Here is a 24,908-nt window from a genome sequence, read left to right as displayed (position 1 = left end):
TTGAGGCCGGAAGAACAGGCGTTGGAGAAAGAATATACCCGGTATTGTTATTCCAATCGCCTGTTACATCCCAACGACGGACCATAAGCGGTCGTCGTCGCCCCTTGCCCATAGCGACTTGGCCCCTGGGGGGTGGGGATGCTTCTTTCATTGGACATGGAGATTCTTCATACAGCTGAGCTGCTGCTATTTCACGATTTTATTTATGCTTGAGCGCACTCTTCGTTCTTGAGAGCGTTTAAGGGTGGAGCAAACAAAGGCTCTATAGATAGACTACCTACACCGCAATATCACCACTCCCATATCCATGATGTTTACCTATATACGCTAGCCTTTGCAAGCACCGGCCTTCCGGTATTGACCTCAATGTGAGCCACATGTGAGAGAGATCTGACATTGCACATGTAGCCCGACCATGGCACCTCCATGTCCAAATAAAACCGCAATCCCGGCAATCTCTATAGACCCACTCGGCCTCTATTGATGTTAGTCACTGCCATTAAGCAGCCAATCTCTGTGGCCATCTGATCTTCTCCCCCCAGCCTCCGCACAGCGCAAACACGCTCGTGACCAATCACAGCTAGCGTGGAGCCCAGTTTCCAGTCCGATCATGCGAGTGTCTGGGCGGATTGAACCGCCCCCCTCAAGCCACACCCCCGACGGGCCAATCAGCTTACTGCCTTTTTCGATAATAAGAGCGTGACAATAGGAACGGACTGACCGCACTCTGTTGCCCAGCCCCCTCAAAATTCTCCATGCCTGGAGTTCTCTGGCCCTGGGTCTCGCTATATATAAAGGGGACCACCCACGCTCAGCCTGAGCGCGTTGTGTTTGCTCCTCGTCCGCTTCTCCCAACTACAAGTTTTTCACCCGGGCCACTGATCCTTCGACTGCCTTGATCTTGTTGTTGGGCTTTGCTTCACGTTATCCAACAAGACCGGTTTTCAGCCCGCTCCTCTCGATTCTTACCCCGCATTTGATCTTTTATACGAAGCCTCTGTCGACTCCCAGACCTTGGTGCCCTCTCGAGTTTTTTTCAACGTCACAGATTAGTCGACTGTGCTGCCGAATTCCGAAGACTTCCCCCATCTGGAGATAGGATTTTCCATCTTTTGAACACCCAGCTACCTTTTCGATACCACCAGCAGCCCGACACCCCTTCTTGAACCTCTCATATATCACCGACTCCTGATCGCCATGTCTGCCCAACGGAGCCGCCGAGAGACCGCCGGGCGTCGCCAGGCGGGCGTCTACGAGGAGGAGCCCGACGAGGTCGTCGTCGCCGCCGCCGACACCCGCCCGGCCTTTGAGCACAAGCAGGTGCCCTTCAACGGCGCGCTCAGCATGCTGCTGCCCAAGCGGTCCCTCCCCCTCGACCACGTCGGCCGCACGCCGTACAGCACCATGTCGGAGCTCTGCGCGGCCGGCCGCGCCGTGCTCAACAGCGAGCACGCGCTGCCGGACCTGGACCCGCGCGCGACGCCGCCGTACGAGCTGGACGAGACGCGCGCCGAGGGGCGCCACCAGCTCCCGGGCCTGACGAGCAGAGACAAGAGCGCCTAGGTGGCGACCTTTTTCGCAAAGTGCAAGGCCCAGATGGAGAGGGAGTGGAAGGCCCACGTGAGGAGCAGCAAGCAGGCGTACCACAGGGCGCAGAACGGCGGCGTCGTCGCCACCAAGAACGAGACGACGCCCCCCGCGGACCCGCAGGCCGGCAGTGGGAGCGTTGCCGCCGCCGCCACGGCTGCTCCAGATGCTGCAGTCTCTAAGCCTCGCAGCCAGCAGACCACGCCCAGTGGTGGACTAAATCTTCCGGATAAGAATGGAAATTCAGCTCAAACAGGCGCCATCGGGGCCCTCGTAGTCTCTAAGAGCGAGAATGAGGCTCACCCTAACAAGGAGAAGGTATGGGCGTCCCATCTTTTAGCTCCAGTCCGACTGGATGAATTCCAGTTGAACACCAGCCCCCTTTCTTTTACACTCTGGATAGTCCCCACGAAGGTCATACCACTAACCCAGGCTTTATTATAGCGCCGCGCCCCTCAGGGCAAGGGCAAAGAAAACCCTTCAAAGCTGTACCGATCTGGGATTCAGTGGAACGACCTGCCGCCAGGCGTCCAACTGGTCGTCATGAAGGTCCTGAGCCGCTCAGTCCGCAGCCTCAGGCAGGTCGCGTCGCTGCTTGACATGCGCTGGACCGAGGTGCAGGAGTTCGAGAGCCTGTACAACGAGGAGCACAAGAAGATCGCGCAGTTTGTCGAGCGGTGGAACAACAAGCAGGGCCGTGTGGAGCAGCTGAGGCTGGCGGGAAGGACGCGCGAGGCGGACGAGCTCGGCCGCAAGAGGGTCCGCGGCGCGCAGCTGGCCATCCACGCCAACACCGAGCAACACCTCCATTGGGGCCAGCGCTACCTCGAGTTCATGGGCCTCCAGGACCTCGCGCGCCGCCTGCAGGACTACGTGGCCACGGGCGAGGAGCTCATGTTCCAGATCGGGTTCGATGACATGGGCGAGGTCGGCCTCGAGCCGCTCGTCTTTTCCGACGGTTTCTACCGGATGAGCAATGCCGAGCGCGAAAGGCTCAAGGACTTGCTCATCAGGCGTCCGGCCCCCGACAAGGAGGAGCTGAACGCCGCGGCCCGGATCCGTGACGGCTCGAGGAGTGGGAGGACTGCCTCGGGCCTGTCCAGGCCCATCGGCGGCCAGAATGTCGATCCCTGGCCTCTGGAGGGAAACCGCTCGCAGGTTCAGCGCGAGCTCGCACCCGTGGTGCCTGCGCCTGCCCAGCAGCCCAGCCTAAAGGCCTTGCGCGAGATGATGCCGAGAATTCCAAGGTCACAGAAGGCCGCGCGGCCCATGACAGGAGAGAACCCCAATATGCAGTCGCAATCGGGTGAATCATCCATCAGGCCATTGTATTTCGGGTCTGTCGATGACATGTTCAAGGTGCCGTCAGGCAGCGATCAACAAGACCAGATCGATGTGACTCCGGAAGTCTCGGGACCCGTCGACCAGCCGCCCGAGCCTCTGCCAGCAAACAGCCAGTCAGGCCCACATGACCAGAACATGCCGGCTCCCCAAAACTCCGTGCCCGTCATCACCATCGAGGACGATGCGGGAGACGATGAAGAGTACCAGGAGCCAGTGGACGGTGACAAGTCGGACGGTGACGACGATGACGACGATGACTATATGCCAGATTCGACATCGGTCAAGAAGTCGTCCCTCCTGAAGCCCCCTCCCGTCTCGCTCAAGAGGAAGCGGGCAGACTCTTCCGAGAACGTCGGCGGCTCGCCCAAGAGGCCGCGCCCGGACGCAGCTCTTCAGGCCACTCCAGGCGCTGTCAGGCCGAGGCCCAAGATCGTGATAAAGGCATCGGCTAGGGGCCAGATGCGCGACGCACTGGGGGACGATGAATACATAGTTTGATACCTAGGGCTGGCTTCACTCGATAACAGTTATCCCGGCAGAGATGGAGAAGCCACTGGCTTCGGTCGTGTTACTTGGGTGAGAGAGGGGTGACAGTTGTGGCATTTCTGGTTCACGGTACGTTGGATGAGAGACCCGAGGTACAAGGAGATGGAAAACAAGAAAAAGAAGAAAAAAGGAAAGAAAAGGGGATAAGTCAGGGTACAACTGTCGGCGATGGATGGATGGCTGGCGAGGAATTTGGCCTCTTGCAACACAAGATGGTAGGCAGTCTGGTGATGCTGATCAGAACTGGCAATCAGCAACTTACTCCAGGAGTATGCCGTCGGGAAGAAAATATCGGATATTCTCATAGCATCCTGATTCCGTGCTAAAGGAACGAATGCTTCTGCAGTTTTCTATCTTGAGTTGCGCATACCTTCCATGCTTTTGACCCCAGGGGTGACCCGAATTACTTGGTGGCCCCCTAAACCCAGCCACAATCTGAATCAGTGCTAGCCTGGGTATTCGCGTCTCACCGCCACAGCCCGTCTCTTGGCTGTCGGAGCAAGCTGAGCTTCCATACTTCCCACCAATTGAGCTCCCCACTGACGACGTCGGTCGACCTCCATCACTATCTGCGCTTGTCGTTGTTGTCCGCAATTCGCCGTGATAATCGATTGCCTTGCCTGTTCCAGAGACGAGAGCATAGAAGGGACAGACGCAGGACCAAGCTGAGCCGCCGGACCACCCTTGCCCGCCCACCACATCCGAATCCGAACGAAACACAAAGGAGAGGGCCACGAAGCTCTGCGAGGCCCATCCAACCGGCGAGACATTCGTCCCACCCCACCCGAGCCGGACTCGTTCCCTAGACGCAAGGCGGCACATTTGGCAGACAAAAGCTGGTACTCGCGACGACAAGACAAAGGTCGGGCGGGGTACACTCGGCTCAGGCCAACGCAACAATGGCGCCGCGCATCGAGCCGCAGGAGATCGAGACGTATTGGAACATCTTCAGCAACAGGACAAACGGCTCCAAGTACCTCACGGGCGAGCAGGCGGCGCCGGTGCTCAAGAACTCGGGCCTGCGCGACGACCAGCTCGAGAGGGTGTGGGACCTGGCCGACGTCGACAACGATGGCAACCTCGACTTCGAGGAGTTCTGCGTCGCCATGCGCGTCATCTTCGACATCCTCAATGGCGTATGTCTCCTTGGTTGAAGCTGCACGGGCCTCACCCGCCTCTGCCTGCTCCCTTGGATGCCCCGAGCGGCTGCATAGACTGACGGCCGGACTCGTAGGAATACAACGACGTCCCCACCACCCTCCCAGACTGGCTCGTGCCCGAGTCCAAGGCGCATCTCGTCCAGGCAAACCGGGCCCTGACCGGGAAACAAGTGCAGTTCGAGCAGGTGGACGAGGATCCGGACTCTCCCGGCCTCAAAGACGGCTTCGACTGGTACATGAGTCCCGCCGATAAGTCTAAATACGAATCCATATATCAAGAGAATAGGGACATGCGGGGAGAAGTCTCATGTAAGTCTGAGCCAGCTGCCTCGGGGATGCACAAGGTGCGCAACGCGCGTCCGGCTCAACAACTATCCACTAACCTGTATATAACCTCTCGCCCCCGCCAACAGTTGGCGCGCTAGAAGACCTCTACGAGTCGCTCGACGTACCCGACACGGACATCAGATCGGCTTGGAACCTCATAAACCCCTCGGCCAGCCCGTCGATCAACAAGGACGCCTGCCTGGCCTTCCTCCACATCCTCAACTACCGCCACGAGGGCTACAGGATCCCGCGGACGGTGCCACCGTCGCTGCGCGCCTCGTTCGAGCGCAACAAGATCGACTACCAAGTGGACAATCAGCGCACCACGGGCGCGGGCAACGCCGCGGCCGCCTCGCGCTGGGCCACAAAGGCCGACGATACCACCTCGACGGGCCGCAAGGCCAAGTTCGGCGATCAGTACCTCACGCGGCTCGGGCGCGGCAACTTCAAGGCGTCGGGCACCGACTTCGGGTCGGCGCAGAAGGACTCGGAGTGGGAGGAGGTGCGGCTCAAGCGCCAGCTGGCCGAGCTCGACGCCAAGATGGACAAGGTGGAGGCCGAGGCGACGCGGCGGCGCGGCGGGCAGCGCGACTCCAAGCCGGCCCTCGTCAAGCGCGAGCTGGAGCAGCTGCTCGACTACAAGCGCAGGCAGCTGCGCGACATCGAGACGGGCAAGGCCGACGGCGGCTCGGGCGGCGCCAGCCTCAAGAGCATCCAGGAGGACCTCCAGACGGTGCGCGAGCAGGTCGATGGGCTCGGCTCCCACCTGCGCTCGCGCCAGCAGGTCCTAGACGATCTCCGTCGGCAAATCGAGGACGAGAAGGCGGGCAGGTGAACTGGCGACTATTAGGGGCGTGTTTTGGTACTCTTTTGTCCTTTTTTTTTCTTCCCCTTCCTTACTTATTATTAGTTCGTTCCAAATTTCAGCTTTTGCTTGTGCCAGTGGCTCCTGCATTTTGCCAGGTTTGTCGCAGCCCATGTTCCATATGTTTCACCTTGAGGATGGATAGCTTGTTGCGTCGGCGAGGCCATGTACACCCTGTTTATGCTTTTGGATTTCTTTTGGTTTCCGACTTCTCGGCCCGTTCATAGACCTGGCAGGACCATGATCGTCGCACTAGGTGATTACAGATGAGACGATGCTGTTCAAACAAAGATGTTTTCGTTCAACTACATATTGAATTCTGTGGATGACAGCCGTGCTTGATGGCGAGTATTAGGGTATATGATAATTCCATCTCCTCCGACTGCTTCCTCATTATACATGCCAATAATTTGGGGGGTCTCACGCAACCTTGCCCATAACCACCAAAACGACAAAGCACAACGACGGCTCGGGGTGAAAAAAACGAAAAAAAAAAAAGAAAAGAAAACGACCAGGCAATTCCCCCGCCTTTAGGCGACGCTTCCGTCCATGTAGCCCTTGAGCCTCTCCACGCCGAGCGTGCGGCCCTTGGCCATCCAGACCATGAAGGAGAGCATCTTGATGGGGCCCATCCTACCGACGCCCCTGCTGCGACCGGTGGCCAGGGCGAAGATGTCCATGGGCATGAGCTTGACGACGGCAGGCGCCTTGCCGTCGAGGGCGGCGACGAGGTTCTTGGCGAGGCCGGCAGCCTGTTGCAGGCAAAGGAAGGGAGGGGGAAGTGGTTAGCCGACGAGTCAAGCGTACTCATAGGAGATGATTGGATTGGATTGGATTTCCCACGTACCTGCTTCTGTGCGATCATGAAGCCGGCGCGGGGCTTGGACACAATGTCTCCGGCGGCCCACACGCCCTCGGCGTCCTTGACGGCGTAAAAGTCGTCGACGACGACGCACTTCCTGTCGTCAAGGTGCTTGGCGTCGACAAACTCCGAGTTGGGCACCAGGCCCATGGTGGGCAGGTACAGGTCCGTCAGGATGGGCTCGGCGCCCTCGAGCGCAACCTCGGTCTTGCCAGCGGCGGCGGCGGCGGCACCCTCGCCCTCGCCACCACCCTCGAGCTGCCTGACCGACGCCACGCGCGCCTCGGTGCGGACCTTGACGCCCAGCTTGGCCAGCTCGGCCGCGGCGGACCCGGCGACCGAGTCCCCGCCCAGCAGCTGCTTGTCGCCCGTGACGAGCACGATCTCCTTGGTCTTGCCGAACTCGAACCCGAGCTCGGCCGCGACCTCGACGCCCGTGGAGCCGCCGCCGGCGACGACTATGTGCGAGGCGGCGGCCACGCGGTCCGCGGTCGCCCGCAGCGTCGCGGCGAGCTCCTCGTACGTCCCGGACGCCTTCCACGTCACGGCGTTGGCGTCGCCGGCGCAGCGGGCGCCCGTGGCCAGGACGAGCTGGTCGTAGGTCAGGGTGCGCGAGACGGCGTCGGCGTTCTCAGTAGAGGCGACGGCCACGGTGACCGTCTTGGCGGCAAAGTCGGACGCCTCGGCGCTGCCGACCACGAGCTCCCAGCGCTCGGCCGGGTACCGCGACAGCGCGGCCGACAGGGGCTGCAATATCCGCTCCTCCTTGACCTGGCCGGGAACGATGGCGCGGATCGAGGCCATGTTCCAGTAGAAGTGGCTGTTCTGCGGTGGGGTGTTAGGGCCATTTGCTATTCAGAGGGGGTGAGAGCAGTCGGTGCTGGTGTAAGTGGCAGCCCACGTGATATCCACGTGGAAAAAAAAAGTCCGCCAACGCCTCTTTCCTTACCTTGGAAACGAGGATGACCTTGGCGGTCTTGTGGTTCTTCAGCACATAGTGGGCAACGTGGAGGCCGGCGTAGGCGCCGCCCAGGATGACGACGGTCTTGTTCTCGGCAGCGGCCATCTTTGTCGTTTGGGGGTCCGGAGTGGAAGCGATGGAGAGAGGGGTGAGCACCAGAAACGCAGCGCTAGGAAACAAAGCAAACAATGGCTAGAGGGTTCGAGGAAGGACAAAAATGAGGGAGTAAGTAAGAAGAAGAAGCAGGAAAAAAAAGCTCGAAGGGAGAAGAGGCGCTTGCAGGCAGGTCGGGGCGCATTTGTATGGCGGCTGACGCAGGGCTCCCGGAAATGGGCTTGGGGAACCACGGACTCTCCAGACTCGGACTAGCGACACTCGCACTCGACCGCCGCAGGAAGCAACCACCAGTAGCAGCAGCAGCAGGCAAAGATGGGCGTGCAGCAGCCAAAAAGACAAAAAAAAAAAAAAAAAAGCAGCCGCCAGAATGGGACCATCTACCTATCCCTGGGAGAACGGTAGCGTCCCTTTGGTTCCCTGGGTGCCTGGGGGCCTGGGTACCGATGATTGGCAGCACGAACCCCCAGCCATTGGCGACCCGAGACTCACTCACCGTCTGCTAATGACGATCCATCACTGACTGACTGGCCCTTGCGTTGCCTCCTTTCTTTGCTTGCCGTGTCCTTCTCGCCTTTATTCGCACTGGCCGGCCGGCCCTCCCGTGTGCTTATGTCCAGGCTGCTTGTTGACTGTGCTGATGATCCTAATGCTGATACTTTCCCTTCCTCTCCATCCCCTCCTCGTACCCAAAGTCGCAAAAGACCCTATGGTGAGTGACCTGTCCAACAAACACCAAGCCCCAACCCCCCACGCCGGGCTGCCAACTGAGCATGTTGAGCAACCCAAAGCGCACGCTAGGCCAGCTCACCACATGCATGCACTCCTGCATGCCTCATCCGACTTTTCTTTGATAAATCCCCAATAAACATCCCCCGTAGGGGGGCCTGCCATTGGATAGGTCTGAGAGGCGCGCGGCCTAGGGGGGTATTGATGGGAGCTTTACATGGGGGCTTGGCAAAGGTCGGGTCGGCAGAGGGAGCCCTGCAGAACTGATGGGGCCAGGCTTTTTGAGGATGGCCCCTGCAGCGCACCACCTTACCAAGGTACAGGTACGGCACACACCCGTATGTGTGCTTGCTGGCTTGCTGGCGGCGGCCGTTGAGTGCCGAGGGCACAACAAAAGCCAAACGAAGCATTCCGCAAAACTCCCCATCCACTCATCCCTTGCCGTCGAGCTGCTGCATCATAATCTCAATCATATACCGGACCTAACTCGATCCAGGATGGCGAATGGGAGATGATGCCGCCTGGGGTCTGGGGGCTAGCATCAGTCCAGGCAAGCCGTGGCCAATCGAGCTTCATTGAAGGACCCGATCTGTATCATTCACGACCTTGACTCTGCCCACATTTACTTTTCTTTGCTTCTCCTGCCGGTTTCAACCAAAGCGTCGCTGCCTGCCTGCCTTGCCCACTCCAACCCGCCGCTCTCGTATTCGATTCGACCGCACCTTTGTCCGAACAAAAATCCAGACACCACGATCTGGTGGTCGGCCGTTGGTCTGTGGAGGAGTGGATTCAGCTCCAGCTGGTCGGCTTCCACTGTCAAGTTCATGCTTCGCTTTGACTCCCGGTTCGGTCGCCGAGTGGCCCGACCCCTCTGGGACCACGCATGTTCGGTGCGCTTGATACCGGGTGACCGGCACGGATCTCGCTTCTTTGCTCGCGCTTGGGAGATCCCAGCGCTGTCAGGAGTTGGGTGGCCGGAAAGCGTCTTCGTGTTTGCAGCTCCCGCCATCAGGGACAACCCGAATTGGGACAACCCGGTCCTTCGTTTACTTGGCTGGTGCCCAGGCAGGCAAGGATAACACATTGGAGAATAGAAAAACAAGGCCGAGGCCGAAGGCAAAGCATCAGCGCCTTCTGGATAACGGCTAGTCGTGCATAAAGCCTAGTGGTGTGCTAAACTCGTGCTGTTGGTTATGCACCTCTCAGTTTGGACCTTTTCCGCCGCTGATGGCTTGTCCAGAATTGCTTGTCCAAACCTCCATGTTCCAGCGAATTGAAGCAAGGGAATGGCTCAAGTCGCCTGGGTAGTTAATAATGGACGCCACATCGTCAAGCCCACACCAACATGAAGGCCTCAAGCACTTACAGTTTCTGTTTGCCTTAGCTATTCACTCCCGAGGTACAACCCTCGCCAGGCTGTTGCTACCTCTAGCTGTCGGTCTGGGTTACCCCACCACCAAAGTGGCACCTGCCGTCATGATTGAGACGAGCCCCGCCTGACCACCCCGCGTGGCTAGGAGGCAGAAGGGGCCCCAGTGTGCCGTCTCATGCCGTCCCTTTTGCATCCTCAACAAACCATGGTTTGTTTTCCCCTGAACCCCTCCAAATACCCAATCAACCCTTCTCTCGTCCAAACTTGATTCCCCCATCGCTCTCCATCGCCAACTCTCTCCGTCAAGCAACCACCTCCCGACCAACCAACCCCCAAAAAGCAGCCATGTCTGCCTCTCAGAGCGATGCCTTCCAGAAGGCGGTCAAGGACTCCAAGAAGCTCACGAGCAAGCCCAGCAACGAAGAGCTCCTGGAGCTGTACGGTGAGTCCGCGTTCGGCAATGCGCAAAACCACCCCCACGACTAGGCTTTCGCCCCGTGCCAGCCTCACCTTTAAAAGTTCTCCGTGTTGGCTAACCTCCTGTGCTCCTCCCTTTTCCCCCCACCAGGCCTCTTCAAGGTCGCTACCGGCGAGGACATCACCAAGGCCCCTGACCCCGGCATGTTCGACCTCAAGGTATGTCTACCCGCCTATCGACTACAACGCCCAGTCGCAACTTGGCAACCTGGCTACAGCCACGCGATATGGGAAGCCCCCACAACGCTGACCGTGGCATCCCGTATTCCGCACGTACAGGGCAAGGCCAAGAAGAACGCCTGGCAGAAGGCCGTCGACGACTGCGACACCTCCGAGGACGCTCAGGAGAAGTACGTCGCCCTGGTTGAGAAGCTCAAGGCCAGCTGCGGCTACGACGAGAACAAGGAACCCGAGTCCGTCGGTTAGACAATCCGATAGAGGCGCCGTTGGCGCTAGAGTACACGACTTTTAATGAGAAACGCGTGGATACATGGGGTCATGGGATTCATATATTACGTTTACTGCTGTTGGGATCCCCTTACCTCCCGACTATTATTCCACGGTCCCCTCGAGGCACCCGCCAGTCCGAGAGGCGCGTCTTGCAGCTCGGGGAATGAGCTTGCTGTAGGGAGTTCTGTTTGACACGTGTTGAGCTACTGAGCAAGTCTATAGAGTGACTAGGAATCGCAAATCTGTTCACTGACATTTTGCTCTGGCGTGTGGCATTAGCGGCTGCTGCGACTTCGGCTAGACTTTCTAATGCTAGACAGATGGGGTATCATTATTTCCACTTCCGACCCTTGCAGTCCAACTCGTCGTACTTTGCGGTTGCGACCCAAGGAATTTCATCTCTGCCATAAGCTTGAACGGGGAGGTTGTAAGGTATTCGCAGGCCCATCACCGGCCCGCCCCCCTGACGCGCCTCATCCGCTTCCTCAACCGACAGCCGGTCACTCCCGAACACAGGAGCCATCCGCGCCTTCTCTGCAAACAGAGATGGCCACACCAGCACGCCAATCTCCCACGAGGCTATCCGCACCTCGCCCATCGCGTTCACGGCCTCCCCCCAGGCCTGCTTTGAGAGGTTCGCTGACGTCATCAGGGCCCAGTCCAGAGACCTCTCCCCGTCCCCGTATCTGATGTACGTTTTGACGTGGGGCGCCGCTCGGTTTCTGCCTGCATCGCGGATAGGGGCATTCTCATCCTTTTCTGCCTCTGATCATTAGCTCCTGGAAATTATTGCTTGCGGGTGTGCCAGAGAGGCTTTGTCACTTACCATTTCCCAATGCCGAGTCGTTCGCCCAGTGACAAAACAAGGGCTTCAAGTACATGAGCTGTTTCACTTGCTGCGCCGACTGTATCTTTGTGTGGATGGAGGCTCCGGCGGCGTATCCGTCCAGCGAGGCGCGGATCTCGTCGGGCGTCGGAAAAATGACCTTGAAGCGCGGCTTGGGCGCCGCCACCGCCGCGGCCTTGCCCCTGCTCATGGAGTCAAACAGGGCCCCGCGCAGCCACGAATCCGTAGGACCGAGTGTGGCGATGGACGAGACCTGCACCACCACCTCTGGCGTCCTGCCGGCGGCAGTCTGGAGCGGCACCGACTCGAGGGCCCGCCTGATGGCGGCCCAGCCCCAGGTGGCGGCCGACCGGTCGTGGATCTGGTGCCGGCCGGGGACGCTGGCGACGAGGGTCGCGCGCACGCTCGAGAAGTCGTACCGTTGCAGCTCCTGCACGAGCGGCCTGCAGATGGCCCTTCGCTTGTCGTAGGCGCGCAGGTAGCTGAGGAGGTCGAGCTTGAACTTCTCGCCGCTGCCTTCCGGCAGGCTCTCGTAATCCACATGCGCCGGGGCCGGGGCCGTCGGCTTTTGCAGAGGCAGCCGCGGCGAGAGCCAGATGCTCTGCGTCATGTTGGTCCAGTCCTTGGGGATCATGTTCGCCGTGTGGATCACGACCTGGGCGGTGTCGTCGTGCCGCAGCAGGATCAGCATCTTGGAGTGGTGGGTGCCGAACATCTCGGGCATAAATGCCGTGTGAAGAGTCAGATTCTTGTTTTGGGCCGCGTCTCTCTTCACCGTGTCAGTATACCTCCTGACAAAGTCGACAGTGGTTGATAGGTCTCACTTGGAGGTCGATCCGCCTACGGTCGTCCTTCTTCCAGAAGCCATGGATGACGTTGACCTTGATCATGTGACGGACATCCTCGTCGAGGGCTCCGAGGACGAAGTTGATGTCGTGGAGGTAGTTGAAGTTCCAGATCTCCGAGATGAGCGGATCGCCGATGACGTCCTTTAGCCGAACGGCGTCGACGTTATCCTGAGGGGCGAGATCCTTAATATGCGTCAAGCGGAACGGGGAACTGAAGTCGGTGACGGTCGCGGCCTCAACCGGCGTGGCAGACGATGACTCCTGGCGCGTGGAGCTTGGCAGAACCGCATGCTCCGCCTCACTGGCGTCCGTGTCGGAGCTTACGACGAGAGCGCAGTCCGCAACAGCGTCATCGTGACTCTCCGCACCTAGTTTCGGCCCTGGCCCCGGCTCCGATACTGCCGCTTCGGCGCGTCGGCCTTTTTTTCGAGGGGGGCTAACGGCACGACCAAGAGACCGAGGAGTGGACGGGCCAGACTCGGGCCGGGCCCGTTTAAGAAAGCGCTCCATTATGAGGCCGGGGTGCCCTTCAATGAGCAAGCGTTGGATTCTGCACTTCAGGACGACATGCGGGCCTTGCCGTCACCGCTTGAGGTAGGGTTCGGCGAGACTTGATTGATTGGACTGGAAATGAATTTGTTTTGTAGAGAGAGCTTGTCTGTCGGGGAAGGGAAGGCGCTGCCTCAGCCTCAAATACAAATGTACCAAGCCATGGGCGCGTAACCCATGTAGGCAGCAACACCAAAGTGTCACCATTGACTTTCAAACTAAACCTCTTGTAGTTGCATGGAACCACCCCATGCACTCCAATGTGTTGAAGCGTAGTCCTAACATTGATACATGGGGTGAAGCGCTGAACCCGGGGCCGCTCGATTGCGAGCACGTGGTGGGCTTTAGTGGAAGCTAGGCGGGTGGTTGGTAGCGTTGTAGTGGTGGAGTGGGTACCTGCGGCAAGGCTCACTGCCGTGGCTGAACAGGATTTCGACCTTGATTGTGAGGCACGGACCACTGTCTTTAGAAGGAGCAGGTGTCAAGATAGATTGTGGCTGATGGGGTCGCTTTTAGATACTGGGCCGTCTTGATAGCACCTCCTGAGTTGACTTTTATTACACAGTACACCAATCCTTTATCCCCCTTTTCAAACCTCCGATTCAAGACGTCTGCGGGTGCAATTTTGGCACTTTCACATACCGCGACCAAACGAGCCGACGTGCTTACCACGCACGGCCACCCGAGTAATTTTTTCCTTACCCCTACCTTCCCATTGCTTTATCTCCCCGTCGGTCGCGACGCTCGACGCCATCGCAATCGATGCTCCTAGATTGATTACGGTCCTAGCGACACGCGCTTCCCACGATAAGTCGTCCCCGGCGGCGTCGCACACGTGTCCACACCTCGATCCACCATCCAAAGTGTTCCTGGCCGCTCGCGATTGATCTCGCCCGGCCGGTCGCACCCATCCAGACGTCCCCCCGTCTGACGGGCCCTTCGACACAGCCCCGTCGCCATGAGGCTATCACCGCTCTCGCTATGTCTGGGCCTCGCCTCGGTCGGCGCCGTGGCTGGCGCTGATACTGGGCCGCCCAACCACGATCCCACAAAGGAGAACACATATTTCAACCTCCAGAAGGTGGTTCCTCTGGTCGAGCTGACGCCAGACAACTTCGCCAAGGAGATCAAGGGCTCCAAGTTCCACTTTGTGAAGCATTACAGGTTAGACACCCTCCAATGGGCTGAACTCAGGAGAAGAGAAACTGGTTGGAGTGATTCCATCTAACACCTTGTTGCACACAGCCCATACTGCCCTCACTGCCAAGACTTCGCGCCTACCTTCCAGACTCTATACGAGTTTTACTACACCTCGAAACCCGAAGGCTCAGACGCCAGCTTCACCGATTTCTACGACTTCAAGTTCGCGACGGTAAACTGCATAGCCTACTATGACCTGTGTAGCACGAACGGCGTTACATCGTACCCTACCACGATCCTCTACAAGAATGGCGAGGCTGGCGAGACCTTCAGGGGAGTTAAGAACATGACGGTCCTGAGCGACGCCGTCGAGGCCGTCCTCGAAGCTGCAAAGCCTGGTTCGAGGCCGAAGAAGCTGGCGCTCCCGAAACCTGGCGACAAGGAATCACCCAAATCCGACGGTGCCAAGCCCGAAAAGGAGGCTGCCAAGGCTGCCTCCAAGGAGACTACCGGCAAGGACGCCAGCGAGAAGACGGATGACAAGCCAAAAAGCGAGGAGCTCAAGAGGGACGATGTCAAGAAGGACGACACCAAGAAGGAAGCGCCAGCAAAGGACTCGGCCGCCAAGGATACCTCCAAGGGGACCGACGATGCCAAGACGGGCTTCAAGATGGAAATATCGAAAGACAGCCCCTACCTCGTCATCCCGAACCCCTACACGTCGAAGCCCAAGAAGGAGAACAAACCAGCCACCGAGGCTAACCCCAACGGCCTTTCGGTATCTCTGACCGCTGAGACCTTCCAGACGCTCGTCACCATGACCCAGGAGCCCTGGTTCATCAAGTTCTACGCCCCGTGGTGCCACCACTGCCAGGCCATGGCTACCAGCTGGCAGCAACTGGCCAAGGAAGTCAAGGGCAGGCTCAACATTGGTGAGGTAAACTGTGACGTCGAGGCCCGCCTGTGCAAGGACGTCCACCTCCGAGGATATCCCACAATCCTCTTCTTCAAGGGTGGCGAGCGTGTCGAGTACGATGGCCTTCGCGGCCTCGGCGACTTCATCCAATACGCCGAGAAGGCTGTCGATATCACGGCTGGTGTCGCCGAGGTCAATGCCGAGTCTTTCGAGGCACTGGAGAAGAAGGAGGATGTCATCTTTGTGTACTTCTACGACCACGCCACGACCAGCGAGGATTTCCTGGCCCTCGAGCGCCTCCCTCTGAGCCTTATCGGCCACGCCAAGCTTGTCAAGACCAACGACCCGAAGCTTTACAAGCGCTTCAAGATCTCGACCTGGCCGCGTCTGTTGGTGGCCCGCGAGGGTCGCCCGACGTACTACACACCCCTCACTCCAAGGGACATGCGGGACAGCAACCAGGTGCTCAGGTGGATGAAGTCGGTCTGGCTGCCTATCGTACCCGAGATGACGGCCTCCAACGCGCGCGAGATCATGGACGGCCGGCTCGTTGTGCTTAGCATTCTCAACCGCAAGGATGAGGAGTCCTTCAACAGCGCCATCCGCGAGATGAAGAGCGCCGCCAACGAGTGGATGGACAAGCAGATCGTCGCCTTCCAGCAGGAGCGCAAGGAGCTGCGCGATGCCAAGCAGCTCCGCATCGAGGAGGCTGAGGACCGCGGCGACCAGCGGGCCCTGCGCTCTGCCAAGAGCATCCGCATCAACATGGACAAGTCTGACCGCAAGGAGGTCGGGTTCGCCTGGGTTGACGGCGTCTTCTGGCAACGCTGGATCCGCACCACGTACGGCATCGACGTCAAGGACGGAGAGCGCGTTCTCATCAACGACGAGGATGTAAGTTTCAAGCAAACCAAGGCTTTTTGCCACATGCAAGGGAAGCATAGCTCTAACACACAGCGTTACAGAGCCGCCGCTACTGGGACCAGACCGTTACGGGCAACTACATCATCCCCTCGCGCACCTCGATCCTCGAGACGATCGGCCAGGTCACGCGGTCGCCCAACAAGATCAAGCCCAAGCTCACCATCTCGAGCTTCGAGAAGGTCTTCTTCGACATTCGCCAAACCTTTACGGAGCACCCCTACCTCACCTTTGGCTGCCTTCTCGGTCTGGCTCTGGGCGGTGCCTCGTGGTTCCGCGGCCGGCTCCGGCGCACGCGCGGCCACTTCCGTCTGGGCGAGGAGAACCTGGGCATGAAGGAGATGAAGGCGCCCATCCTCGGAGCCAACGCCAACGGCAAGGTGGACTAAAACGCCCAGCGAGAAACCCCCCCGGGCATTTTACTCGGGGAGGCGGTGGGAGGGGGAGAGGGACTGGCTTTCTCGGCCCCTGTCGGAAACGAGTATCAAGACCTTTGATTATCTATTTCCTTGCGTACAGCGGAGTCGACTTCGATTTGACGGGCCCTTTTTTTTCTTTCTCTTATCTACCGTGCACTTTATTTTGCGTTTGAGGAAAGAAAAAGGGTATCAGTACGTTTGTATAATACGTCCCTTGTTTCTACGGACCAAGCTGGCTACCACCACTTTCGCATAGAACAGCGCCGCCCACTAACCGCTATCCTTTGGTTTTCTACGCCTGGCTCAATTCGGCACTCATGGTTGGCAAGTCATGCGCACCTGCGGTGAAGTGGGAGACAGGACATGGGCTACAGCCAGGGGAGGAGCATGCGCGCCTTGTGCGCAGAGTTCTGTTATAGAGAAGGGAGGGCGGAGGGCGGCAACACAAATTCACGAGGCAACAGCTTGGAGGGTGCCTTGTTCTGGTTTTGTTTCTCGTGCTGGTTTTCTTGCTATAGAATCGGGCATGTACGGGGGGGCTGGCAAACACATTTGAATAATAATACTGTGTCTCGTTTTACTCTTCGCGAATAGTAGTCAAGGCATCAGACCAAGGGCAATTACAGTGTAGTGCGACCTCGACACAAAGAATCGACCAACATGGCCCCCGGCCCCCCCTGGTCCCCCCCCCCCCCCCCCCCCCCCCCCCTTCTTTACGTGTAAAGGTCGTCGGTAAAGGCATTGAGCGAGAGCCCCTCCTTGGCGAGGTCGTGCACGTCGACGAGGAACTGCAGCGGCATCTCGACCAGGCTGCCGCGCACGCGGGACAGCCAGTCCTTGAGCTCCGAGACGCCGCCCGGGAACTCCTCGCGCACGACGTGGCCGTACTGGACCTTGTTGGCGTCCTCCTCCTCGCGGCGCCGGCGCTCCTCGTCGTCGTCATCTTCCTCCTTCTTCTCGGCCCCCGGGATGATGAAGTGGCGTGAGAAGAAGCTGTCGTAGTCGTCCCACGTCCGGACCGCGTTGTTGGGCACGTTGTGGAAGGCCTTGCTGAGCACCTCGGTGTTGGTGCGCGCCGTCGAGCGCCAGAGCTCGAGGAAGCGGACGCTCAGGGGGTCCTCGACCAGCACGTCTGCGGGCGAGCCCCAGTCGTATTGGTTGTGGTCGCGCGTGACGGGCGTCCAGTTGGCGTCGGGCCGGTCGCAGGGCTGGTCGGGGAGTAGGCCCAGGTGCTTCCGGAACAGCTGGCGGCGGAGCGAGGTCGCGAAGCGCGAGGCGGTGAAGTCCTGCTCGGCCATGCGCGACTGCACGGGCGACGGGTCCTCGATGACCACGGCTATCTCGGAATCGTGGTCGCCCAACTGCGAGCGGTCGTTGAGGTTGGCGGAGCCGCAGATGACCAGGCGGTCGTCGGCGATGAGCACCTTTGAGTGAATGTACAACTCCTCGGACACAAAGGCGTCAAGCTCCGACTCTGGGCTGCCAGACCAGGGGATGCTGTGCAGGTCGGGACCTGAATCCATGTAGCACGCGCTGACCGTGTCCCACTGCATTGCATAGCCACAGGCGTTGTTAGAAGACCGTCGTATCCGCACTAAGGAGATGGATATAGGGAGTAGAAGCATACACTGCTGTCATTGGTGCGCCCAGCCGCTTCCTGGTAGCGGCGGTATTGGTCTCCATAGCGGCCCTCGGTGGCCTCGCGGCCGTAGCCGTCGTAGCCGCTTTCCACGGCGTCGTCGAACTCGCGACGGGCCGACTCGTAGGGCACGCCACTCTGCTCCTCGGCTCTCTGCATGGCGGTGCTCGTGTTGATACGATCAAAATTGCGCAGATTGTAGAAGTTGATGTAGCGATGCGGGTCGTCGACGCCTTGGTTGCGCGCGGATTCAAGGATACTATGACCCCCGCGGGAAATCGAATTGTACTGGTATGACATGATAGCTCGCGTTCCAAGTGCTCCATCCGACTTGAGATCGCCAGCGAAGGCGGGAACTGCAGGCATGAGCACAAAGATGTGGAACGACTCGTTGTTCTGGTGCGCACGCACGATGCGGTTGACGATGGCCTCGCCGAGCTTGTTGTGGACCGGCTCCTGCTCATCGCTCGTGGCAGTGATGAAGAACTGGTTCTCGATATACACGAAATGCTGGGCATTAGTGATGGCTTCGATGTAAGCATTGGCGATGGAATGCTCAGTTGGCTTGCCCGAAGACCACGGGCAGGCGCTAATTTACGGTTAGCATCAGAAGACTAGAAGTGATATTCAGGAGGCACAACTCACCTTCGAGTCAGCTGGATATGGGCTTCACCTCCGCCCGTGTGCTCCAGGCTCCTGGACTGCCCTCCTGAGCCTTCCTCGGTTGAGAACTGCCTGAGGTGGTGGTGGAAATGTCGCTGCAGGCCACCAAAGAAGTCTTCTCCATTCTGCAACAGTCCGGGTACGGGGGGAGCGTGAGATGCAACCTCGCCAATAGCCTCGTAGTGCACGTCGGTCCTGACTCGGTATTTCTGCTCCCAGATGTAGTTCCTTGTTTGAGTTAGCCAGGCATAGAGGTACCTAACTATCAGCTCGACTGTTGGTCCAATCAGCACCTACCATCGATCCTTGAAGTGGAGAATCAGGCTGTTGACGATGTTCCCGCTGAGACTGATGGAGATGTCGGACCAGCCCATGCGGGAGCTTACGGTCCGATCGACTGGGAATTGTCATAAAGGTTAGCTCTGCGAGCCTTCCAAGACACCAACAAAGCTAGCCTGCTTACGCTTGTTGTTCTCCCACTTGTCAACGCTCTCAAAATCGTAGACTCTCGCATTGTTGTAATCTTGGCCGGGGAAGACGATTGCGTTGAGGTCTCCGGGATGAGTGTCGGCGATGGGGTGGCCTATCGAGCGTGTTCAGTAAGTTTGCCGACTTCTTTCAGTAGCAGGTACTATACGGAATGGATCAAATGGATCAAATGGATCAAAACTTACTATTTGTGTCGTATCTTCCAAAGCCTGGGTATTGGCGGGTGCGTAGGTTAGCTATTCGGCCCCCTATTTACCCAACGCGGATTTAGAGAACATACACATGTCGAGTCCGCCCATGAAGGCAAGGTGAGAGTCAACCACCAGGAGTTTCTCATGATGGGCCCAGAAGAGTACGACGTCATCGGCGGTGCCATAAAGGGCGGCAAGCGTATCCTTGGGCAGGGTCGAAAGGCGGAAGGTACCCAGTGACATATTCTGGAATCCCTCGAGGAGGTCCCCTTTCACATCGTTTGCACTGGGGACGTGGTCGGGGTGCCTGAAGACTCTGATATTGGGATGCAGCGCCTCCAGGGCGTGCTTGGTGTGCTGACAAGCGTTGGCACTTATGTTAGTGGTGTTCTAGACATTTGGGGCTTTCCCGGCCGCATATCCTGGCAATACTCACCCTAGAGTTCACTGGGAAAAGCCAAAGTTGTCAGTGGCTGCCTATTGGCTCAAGGTGCTGTAATTGTATGTGGATCGCGAGACTTACATGTCAAAGCCTGGGGGACCTCCTTGTACACGATGATCCTGATCTGCACTCCGCGCTCCGCGGCGGCCTGCAGCATACGGTCAAGGCGGTATTGCTCGTTACGAGCGGGTGGGCGGCGCAGGTACAGCTCGGGGCTCAGCCACCAGTCCAGAATGTAGATGGTCTCTCGGGCCTCTAGGCAGTCTATTTCAGCATTACCGCCATAACATTGGAACACGGTTGGGCCATGTAGGCCACAGATAAGTAAACTTACGTTCGAGAGCCTCGGAAACCGCCCAGAAATAGCTTGCGCCATCGACGTACCATTTCGGAACGCCGCTGGTCTGGGGAGCAAACGAATGGTAGCGGTTTCCGCGGTGCTCATCAGGGTGCTCATCGTCGCAGCCCTCAGCAGTGGTGTGCGAGTGATCCTTGTGCTCGTGGCCAAGGAGGCGGTCAACCTTGTCCTCCAGCTTGTGCAGGAGACGGTCCATGGCTGGCGACGGTTGGCGCAGACGATGATGCCAGTGCTGATGCCAGAGCTGATACCAGAGCTGATGCCAAGTCACGTCCAAGCCGAAGCGATAACCAAGTCACAGACGTTGCTAACTGTCAAGAGTACCGAGAGCGGGCGTTTGCTCGCAAGAGGGCTGTGTCCTGGCCGATTGACACGGCCGGTGCCAAGTGCTGTCACAGCTCAAGCTTCCTGGGCGGAGATGGATCTGCGTGGAGGAGGTTGGAGGCAAGGAGGGGTAAAGCTGTCGAGCTAAGCTGTCGAGCTAAACAGAGAGAATTGCAGCGTTTGGCGTTTGAAGAAAGAAGACGAAAGTGGAGAGGCGGCAGGAGACGGGAGGAAGAGGGAATGTCAGTTAGTGAGCGATGGCCTTGAAATCAATGCGTGACGATGCGCTTGTTCGAGAAGCCATCCGCAGAGGTGAGCAATCGTGAATCCAAGTCCGGGGGAGCTGTGATGGAGGGGATGAATCCAGACCTCGACTTGATTCAGGATCAGGAAGCGAGCCAGGCGGGGAGCATGAAACAGGGAATTTGGCAAATGGCCTGCATGACTCCAGGGGTTGTGGCTGGTGTTCGTTCAGGGCATGAATGCATGTGGCAGCAGCTGCCAGCTCTGCCAGCTCTGCCAGCTTTGCCAGCTTTGCCATCTATCAACCTTTGCCAAACAGCTTCCACATTCGATTGCGTCACCACACATGGACGTGGCACATATCCAATTGGCATAATGGGATACCTTGGTGCCACCTAGATGTCATGTCCACATGTAATCTATGGACACGAGCGTGTATGAATGAAGGCACGGCAATCCCCGTCTGTTACTCGTTCAGAATCCCAGATCAATATTGCGTGGCCGCCTCTCTGACGCAAGCTCTCAAGCCCAGCCCGCATGCTGCCCATGCCCAATACGGAAAAGGTCGGGATTTATACGCGTCGGAGTGTGCTCATGCCGTGTTTGTGCACCCCGCCAGTTGATAGCTGCAAGGTCAGACCGCGGATTCGGGCCGGAGATGACAGCCCGGCCGGTGAGGTCTTCCTCGACCTGGCCATTCCCCCAATGAGCTCGCCCGATGATCAGGGCGGGAAGCAAAAGATGCAAATCAGGCCTCAATTTCGGGACTGTGAAGCATCTATAGCAACGCGAGCGGAGTCCTGCTGATTCATCTGTTCATTTCAAGTCGCAAACACTCAATAGCTACTCCGGCATGGTGCTTCAGGCCGTCAGCCGGCTCTGGCTTTTTGACCGCTTGGGCCTTACTGGTTTGAGGCTCCGAGATCGGACTATGGGTGCTATTATACCAAGTGAGGCTCCATGTCATCTAACTTGTCGAATGTCACCTTGAGCGGGGAGAGCGACATCCGTATCAGCGGCGAGCTGTGCCGGCTACGGCCTCTCCCCATGGCAGCCCACATCTCCACTAACCTCGTATGCTGGCTTTGGGATATGAGCTCGGGAAGATGCCTTGCTCAGGCCTGACGACGACATTGCCGCCCAACGGGCGTGAGCATATTGCTCACGTCTGCGGCCATATGCAGCAGTCAGGGCGATGACACAAGACTGCCCGTCGGGATGACAGCGACGGCGAGCACTATTCCGTGCATGGCGCCTATCCGGCGCCTTCCGTACTGAGTGAGATAGACATGCGCATCTCGGCATGCTACCCGGGTCGCACGACGCGCCGTGGACGTTGTCGGCCGCCCTGCTGCGTGGAAACAAGGCCCCTTTTACCCGTCCCAAGCGACCGGCATCCCGAGGTCTGGGTTGCGCGTCTCGGTGGTGGCGGCGATGTTTATCCAGTCTTTTTTCCGCGGCCACGTGATGAGAAAGCGCAGACGTCGTTAGGAACGCAAGGCTGAAAGGGATAACAGAAGGGCCACGACGACGAAGGTCGTCAGAAGAAGAAAGTGGGTAATACGCCCACCGGCCAGGGGCCAAGGGGCCAAGGGGCCAAGGGGCCACAGGTCGACATTGCCAAGCGTTGGCGGGGGAGTGTCCGGCAACGTGGCGGCTGCGTGCAGAGGGCGGTCAGGGAGGGATACAGGCTACAGCCACGAGCACGGCTGTCGGAGATGCGGCCAAGCGCATGGCCAGATTGTCATGGCAGTCGGCCGGTTCCTGGCGCCCTTGCCGGGCCGTCATCGAGGCGTTGACGGGCGGAGATGACGTTAGGCCAATGCCCGGCGGTCTTGTCTTATCGAGGCCGGCCAAGCCAACCAAGCCGGGTTCGCAGCAAAGTCGCCCGACAAGCACCCTCCCGAGCGTGCACCTTTGTCCGCGCGTCCAATCTCCGGTCCATGCAGTCAGTCGGCCCAGCGGGCAGGAGACAGAGAGGGACCGACAAAGGGGGACCGAAAAAGGGGGACCGACAAAGAGAGACCGACAGAGACGGAGAGTGATGGAGGGCTGTGCCGATGTGGGACAGCAAAGGATGGTGGGTGTCGAGGCCAGGAAGGATTGAGGGGTGACATCTTGAGAATTCAATGAGAGCGAAAGCTTGTGGATGCCAGGTGATGCAACCGATGCTCCTCGAGGTACCGACAAGTACCGATGGTGTGGGCTGCTGCGGGAAAACAGCCCGACTCGAAGCTGTTGATTGGACGCATCCGCCAGCGAGACCCGCAGTGTACATGCCAACGTCCCGTCCGGTACCCGAGCCGACGACGGCCATGTCCGGTTGCCGGCTCATCCAAGCCCGCGAGCCCGGCAAGTGTTAATCATGGCTGGGGCATGGCTGGGGGGATATTTCCCCTTCCAGATCTCACCGAGCTGTAGTACAGCCCGTGACCACGGATAGGTAAGGACCTGCCCGAGAAGGGGGATTAGCCATCGTAGCTTCCCACCTTTCAGCCTTAAAGACGCAGGAACCCCCGCAGGAACCCCGTCTCTGATTTTCGGGTCAAGCGTGATTCGACCAAGCGACCCCTCCAATAGCCGTGGTCCAAAAAGCCTCCACTCTAAACGGTGGGAGGCTTCAGCCAGCCAACCACCAACGAGACCGTCCCATCCATTCCAGTTGCGTCCTGCACGAGAGCTCCCCGTTATCACCCTGCGTGCCTGCGACCCTACCTTAGCTGGCCGAGCCAAGCCCGGGGGGGAGCGTGCAAGAAAAAGTGGCAGGGAAGAGAGGAAAAAGGGTGAGAGTAAAAGTTTAACGGCATCGCAGCGTCCTGTTGGGACCATCTGGGCGGCGACATCCCAATCCATCTCCATACATTCACTTTTTTTTTTGGGAGCATTGGGCGAGGAATCTCGACGCAGTGACTGTGTTCACCTGCCCACCATGTACGTTCCTATCATTTCCTTGTGTCGCCGTCGAGATATATCATGGGTCTTTCTTTCTTTCCTTTTTCTCCCTTACCGCTTGCTCCTTTCCCCCCCACTGGACATCCTCCAACGTCTCCTGTCGTCACAGAAGGAAAAAGAAAATAGCGCTCTGGCTGAGGGAGCGTGGACGGAAGCCGAAGCAGCCCGGACGAACCGGGTCGAGCCGCGTAACCAAGCAAGTCGCGCCCCATTGTGCATTTCTTACTGGCCCCATCCCTGTCACCCGTCTGCCTCCTTGGCCCGTCCTTGCCCTCTCGGGGGTGGCCCCGTGATGGTGGCGGCCGCCAGCCTAGCTCAATGGCTCGAGGCCTGTGAGATTATGCGGATCCGGGACGGCACGGTTCTGTTCTGGGATTCGGTCATGAGCCCATTACACTGGCGGCACACGCCGCGCCTAGGTCCCTACTACCCATAGAAACCACGCTGATAGGGCGGGGAGAGCCCTGGAAGGTGGCGGGCCGAGAGGACGAGCGAGAGGGTGGGAACCAAGAAGATATGACAGAAAAAATAAAGCAAGAAAAAAAGCACCGCTGCCACTTTCTATGAAAGAACCAGGGCGAACATCATGCTAAATCAAGAGACTGGAACACACAGAGACAACTCGAGAAAAATCCCCCCCCCCCACGCCCATGGGAAAAAACAGCAGCACCTTGGCCTATCAAATCGCGCCTCCTGCCGCTAGCACAATGGCACCGGCAGCCAGCCCGGCGGGCGCGCAGCCGTCGTCGATATACGTCTTCGCGGCGCCGCAGCACTCGCACCTGGTGCCCTACATGGCGGCGCTGCAGGGGACATGCATCACGGTGGACCACATGACGGGCGCCTTCCTGCCGCCGCTCAACCACGAGAAGCTGCTGGCGTGGTGGAAGGAGCGCATCGCCGACGCCGCCGCCGGCCGCGTCGCCATCCTCTTCCTGCTCGACGAGTCGGAGCCGGGCACCAGGCCCAAGGGCGCCGAGCTCGTCGGGGTCGCCCTGCTGTCGCTCCCGGCCTCCGAGACCAGCCCGTTCCGCGGTCATGTCGAGTCCCTGCTCGTCGGCTCCCGCTACCGCCGCTCCGGCAGGGCCGTGCAGCTGATGCGCGGCGTGCACGCCGAGGCCGTCAAGCGGAACAGGACTCTGCTGGTGCGTTCCTGTCACCTCTCTCTCTCTC

At 58.9% G+C, this 24,908-nt stretch overlaps 10 protein-coding genes and 1 pseudogene across 11 annotated transcripts; 7 read left to right on the top strand and 4 right to left on the bottom strand.

Moving 5' to 3' along the window:
- Positions 1-1,197: 1,197 nt before the first annotated feature.
- Positions 1,198-1,563, top strand: GGTG_02814 (hypothetical protein; the record flags this gene model as incomplete). Its single annotated transcript, XM_009220590.1, has 1 exon — positions 1,198-1,563. The coding sequence occupies one exon, from the start codon at positions 1,198-1,200 to the stop codon at positions 1,561-1,563; it is 366 nt and encodes a 121-aa protein (XP_009218854.1).
- A 33-nt stretch (positions 1,564-1,596) lies between these two features.
- On the top strand, positions 1,597-3,429 carry GGTG_02813 (hypothetical protein; the record flags this gene model as incomplete). Its single annotated transcript, XM_009220589.1, has 2 exons — positions 1,597-1,905; positions 2,032-3,429. 2 exons carry the CDS (start codon positions 1,597-1,599, stop codon positions 3,427-3,429), a joined length of 1,707 nt encoding a protein of 568 aa, XP_009218853.1.
- A 492-nt stretch (positions 3,430-3,921) lies between these two features.
- On the top strand, positions 3,922-6,169 carry GGTG_02812 (actin cytoskeleton-regulatory complex protein END3). The gene is made up of 3 exons (XM_009220588.1): positions 3,922-4,613; positions 4,712-4,946; positions 5,051-6,169. Exons 1-3 carry the CDS (start codon positions 4,377-4,379, stop codon positions 5,797-5,799), a joined length of 1,221 nt encoding a protein of 406 aa, XP_009218852.1. The 5' UTR covers positions 3,922-4,376; the 3' UTR covers positions 5,800-6,169.
- Positions 6,107-8,104, bottom strand: GGTG_02811 (hypothetical protein). The gene is made up of 3 exons (XM_009220587.1): positions 7,641-8,104; positions 6,677-7,516; positions 6,107-6,581 (listed from the first exon to the last, which is right to left on the bottom strand). Exons 1-3 carry the CDS (start codon positions 7,755-7,757, stop codon positions 6,360-6,362), a joined length of 1,179 nt encoding a protein of 392 aa, XP_009218851.1. The 5' UTR covers positions 7,758-8,104; the 3' UTR covers positions 6,107-6,359.
- An 897-nt stretch (positions 8,105-9,001) lies between these two features.
- GGTG_02810 (hypothetical protein) lies at positions 9,002-9,559 on the bottom strand. Its single transcript, XM_009220586.1, has one exon. It carries the CDS (start codon positions 9,502-9,504, stop codon positions 9,118-9,120), a length of 387 nt encoding a protein of 128 aa, XP_009218850.1. The 5' UTR covers positions 9,505-9,559; the 3' UTR covers positions 9,002-9,117.
- Positions 9,560-10,212: 653 nt separating this feature from the next.
- GGTG_02809 (hypothetical protein) lies at positions 10,213-10,770 on the top strand (the record flags this gene model as incomplete). The annotated part of the gene is made up of 3 exons (XM_009220585.1): positions 10,213-10,309; positions 10,436-10,503; positions 10,624-10,770. The coding sequence occupies 3 exons, from the start codon at positions 10,213-10,215 to the stop codon at positions 10,768-10,770; spliced, it is 312 nt and encodes a 103-aa protein (XP_009218849.1).
- Positions 10,771-10,971: 201 nt separating this feature from the next.
- Positions 10,972-13,404, bottom strand: GGTG_02808 (hypothetical protein). The gene is made up of 3 exons (XM_009220584.1): positions 12,466-13,404; positions 11,621-12,410; positions 10,972-11,553 (listed from the first exon to the last, which is right to left on the bottom strand). Exons 1-3 carry the CDS (start codon positions 12,997-12,999, stop codon positions 11,126-11,128), a joined length of 1,752 nt encoding a protein of 583 aa, XP_009218848.1. The 5' UTR covers positions 13,000-13,404; the 3' UTR covers positions 10,972-11,125.
- A 126-nt stretch (positions 13,405-13,530) lies between these two features.
- Positions 13,531-17,104, top strand: GGTG_02807 (hypothetical protein). The gene is made up of 3 exons (XM_009220583.1): positions 13,531-14,202; positions 14,284-15,988; positions 16,060-17,104. The coding sequence occupies exons 1-3, from the start codon at positions 13,997-13,999 to the stop codon at positions 16,402-16,404; spliced, it is 2,256 nt and encodes a 751-aa protein (XP_009218847.1). The 5' UTR covers positions 13,531-13,996; the 3' UTR covers positions 16,405-17,104.
- A 28-nt stretch (positions 17,105-17,132) lies between these two features.
- On the bottom strand, positions 17,133-20,913 carry GGTG_02806 (phospholipase D active site-containing protein). Its single transcript, XM_009220582.1, has 10 exons — positions 20,193-20,913; positions 19,940-20,113; positions 19,853-19,863; positions 19,506-19,773; positions 19,411-19,434; positions 19,200-19,319; positions 19,034-19,133; positions 18,719-18,964; positions 18,062-18,662; positions 17,133-17,981 (listed from the first exon to the last, which is right to left on the bottom strand). The coding sequence occupies exons 1-10, from the start codon at positions 20,410-20,412 to the stop codon at positions 17,148-17,150; spliced, it is 2,598 nt and encodes an 865-aa protein (XP_009218846.1). The 5' UTR covers positions 20,413-20,913; the 3' UTR covers positions 17,133-17,147.
- Positions 20,914-22,591: 1,678 nt separating this feature from the next.
- Positions 22,592-22,897, top strand: GGTG_02805 (hypothetical protein; annotated as a pseudogene; the record flags this gene model as incomplete). Its single annotated transcript has 2 exons — positions 22,592-22,735; positions 22,776-22,897.
- A 1,488-nt stretch (positions 22,898-24,385) lies between these two features.
- GGTG_02804 (hypothetical protein) lies at positions 24,386-24,833 on the top strand (the record flags this gene model as incomplete). Its single annotated transcript, XM_009220581.1, has 2 exons — positions 24,386-24,770; positions 24,820-24,833. 2 exons carry the CDS (start codon positions 24,386-24,388, stop codon positions 24,831-24,833), a joined length of 399 nt encoding a protein of 132 aa, XP_009218845.1.
- Between the last annotated feature and the right edge of the window lie 75 nt (positions 24,834-24,908).

Source organism: Gaeumannomyces tritici (assembly GCF_000145635.1).
Source record: "Gaeumannomyces tritici R3-111a-1 unplaced genomic scaffold supercont2.2, whole genome shotgun sequence".
Lineage (NCBI taxonomy): Eukaryota > Fungi > Ascomycota > Sordariomycetes > Magnaporthales > Magnaporthaceae > Gaeumannomyces > Gaeumannomyces tritici.
The sequence above is the reverse complement of the archived record's forward strand: the minus strand, read 5'-3'. Positions and strand labels throughout refer to the sequence as shown.

What these genes read in the sequence shown, in the direction of transcription:
- GGTG_02812 (XM_009220588.1), top strand. Translation starts at nt 4,377, where the DNA reads ATGGCGCCGCGCATCGAGCCGCAGGAGATCGAGACGTATTGGAACATC. An exon ending in TCTTCGACATCCTCAATGGC is followed by an intron (nt 4,614 to 4,711) that starts GTATGTCTCCTT and finishes CCGGACTCGTAG; the next exon opens with GAATACAACGACGTCCCCAC. An exon ending in CATGCGGGGAGAAGTCTCAT is followed by an intron (nt 4,947 to 5,050) that starts GTAAGTCTGAGC and finishes CCCCGCCAACAG; the next exon opens with TTGGCGCGCTAGAAGACCTC.
- GGTG_02811 (XM_009220587.1), bottom strand. Translation starts at nt 7,757, where the DNA reads ATGGCCGCTGCCGAGAACAAGACCGTCGTCATCCTGGGCGGCGCCTAC. An exon ending in AGGTCATCCTCGTTTCCAAG is followed by an intron (nt 7,517 to 7,640) that starts GTAAGGAAAGAG and finishes ACCCCACCGCAG; the next exon opens with AACAGCCACTTCTACTGGAA. An exon ending in TCATGATCGCACAGAAGCAG is followed by an intron (nt 6,582 to 6,676) that starts GTACGTGGGAAA and finishes TGCCTGCAACAG; the next exon opens with GCTGCCGGCCTCGCCAAGAA.
- GGTG_02810 (XM_009220586.1), bottom strand. Translation starts at nt 9,504, where the DNA reads ATGGCGGGAGCTGCAAACACGAAGACGCTTTCCGGCCACCCAACTCCT.
- GGTG_02808 (XM_009220584.1), bottom strand. Translation starts at nt 12,999, where the DNA reads ATGGAGCGCTTTCTTAAACGGGCCCGGCCCGAGTCTGGCCCGTCCACT. An exon ending in GTAGGCGGATCGACCTCCAA is followed by an intron (nt 12,411 to 12,465) that starts GTGAGACCTATC and finishes GACACGGTGAAG; the next exon opens with AGAGACGCGGCCCAAAACAA. An exon ending in CGACTCGGCATTGGGAAATG is followed by an intron (nt 11,554 to 11,620) that starts GTAAGTGACAAA and finishes GATCAGAGGCAG; the next exon opens with AAAAGGATGAGAATGCCCCT.
- GGTG_02807 (XM_009220583.1), top strand. Translation starts at nt 13,997, where the DNA reads ATGAGGCTATCACCGCTCTCGCTATGTCTGGGCCTCGCCTCGGTCGGC. An exon ending in CACTTTGTGAAGCATTACAG is followed by an intron (nt 14,203 to 14,283) that starts GTTAGACACCCT and finishes TGTTGCACACAG; the next exon opens with CCCATACTGCCCTCACTGCC. An exon ending in TTCTCATCAACGACGAGGAT is followed by an intron (nt 15,989 to 16,059) that starts GTAAGTTTCAAG and finishes ACAGCGTTACAG; the next exon opens with AGCCGCCGCTACTGGGACCA.
- GGTG_02806 (XM_009220582.1), bottom strand. Translation starts at nt 20,412, where the DNA reads ATGGACCGTCTCCTGCACAAGCTGGAGGACAAGGTTGACCGCCTCCTT. An exon ending in CTCCACTTCAAGGATCGATG is followed by an intron (nt 18,965 to 19,033) that starts GTAGGTGCTGAT and finishes AACTCAAACAAG; the next exon opens with GAACTACATCTGGGAGCAGA. An exon ending in CATATCCAGCTGACTCGAAG is followed by an intron (nt 18,663 to 18,718) that starts GTGAGTTGTGCC and finishes ACCGTAAATTAG; the next exon opens with CGCCTGCCCGTGGTCTTCGG.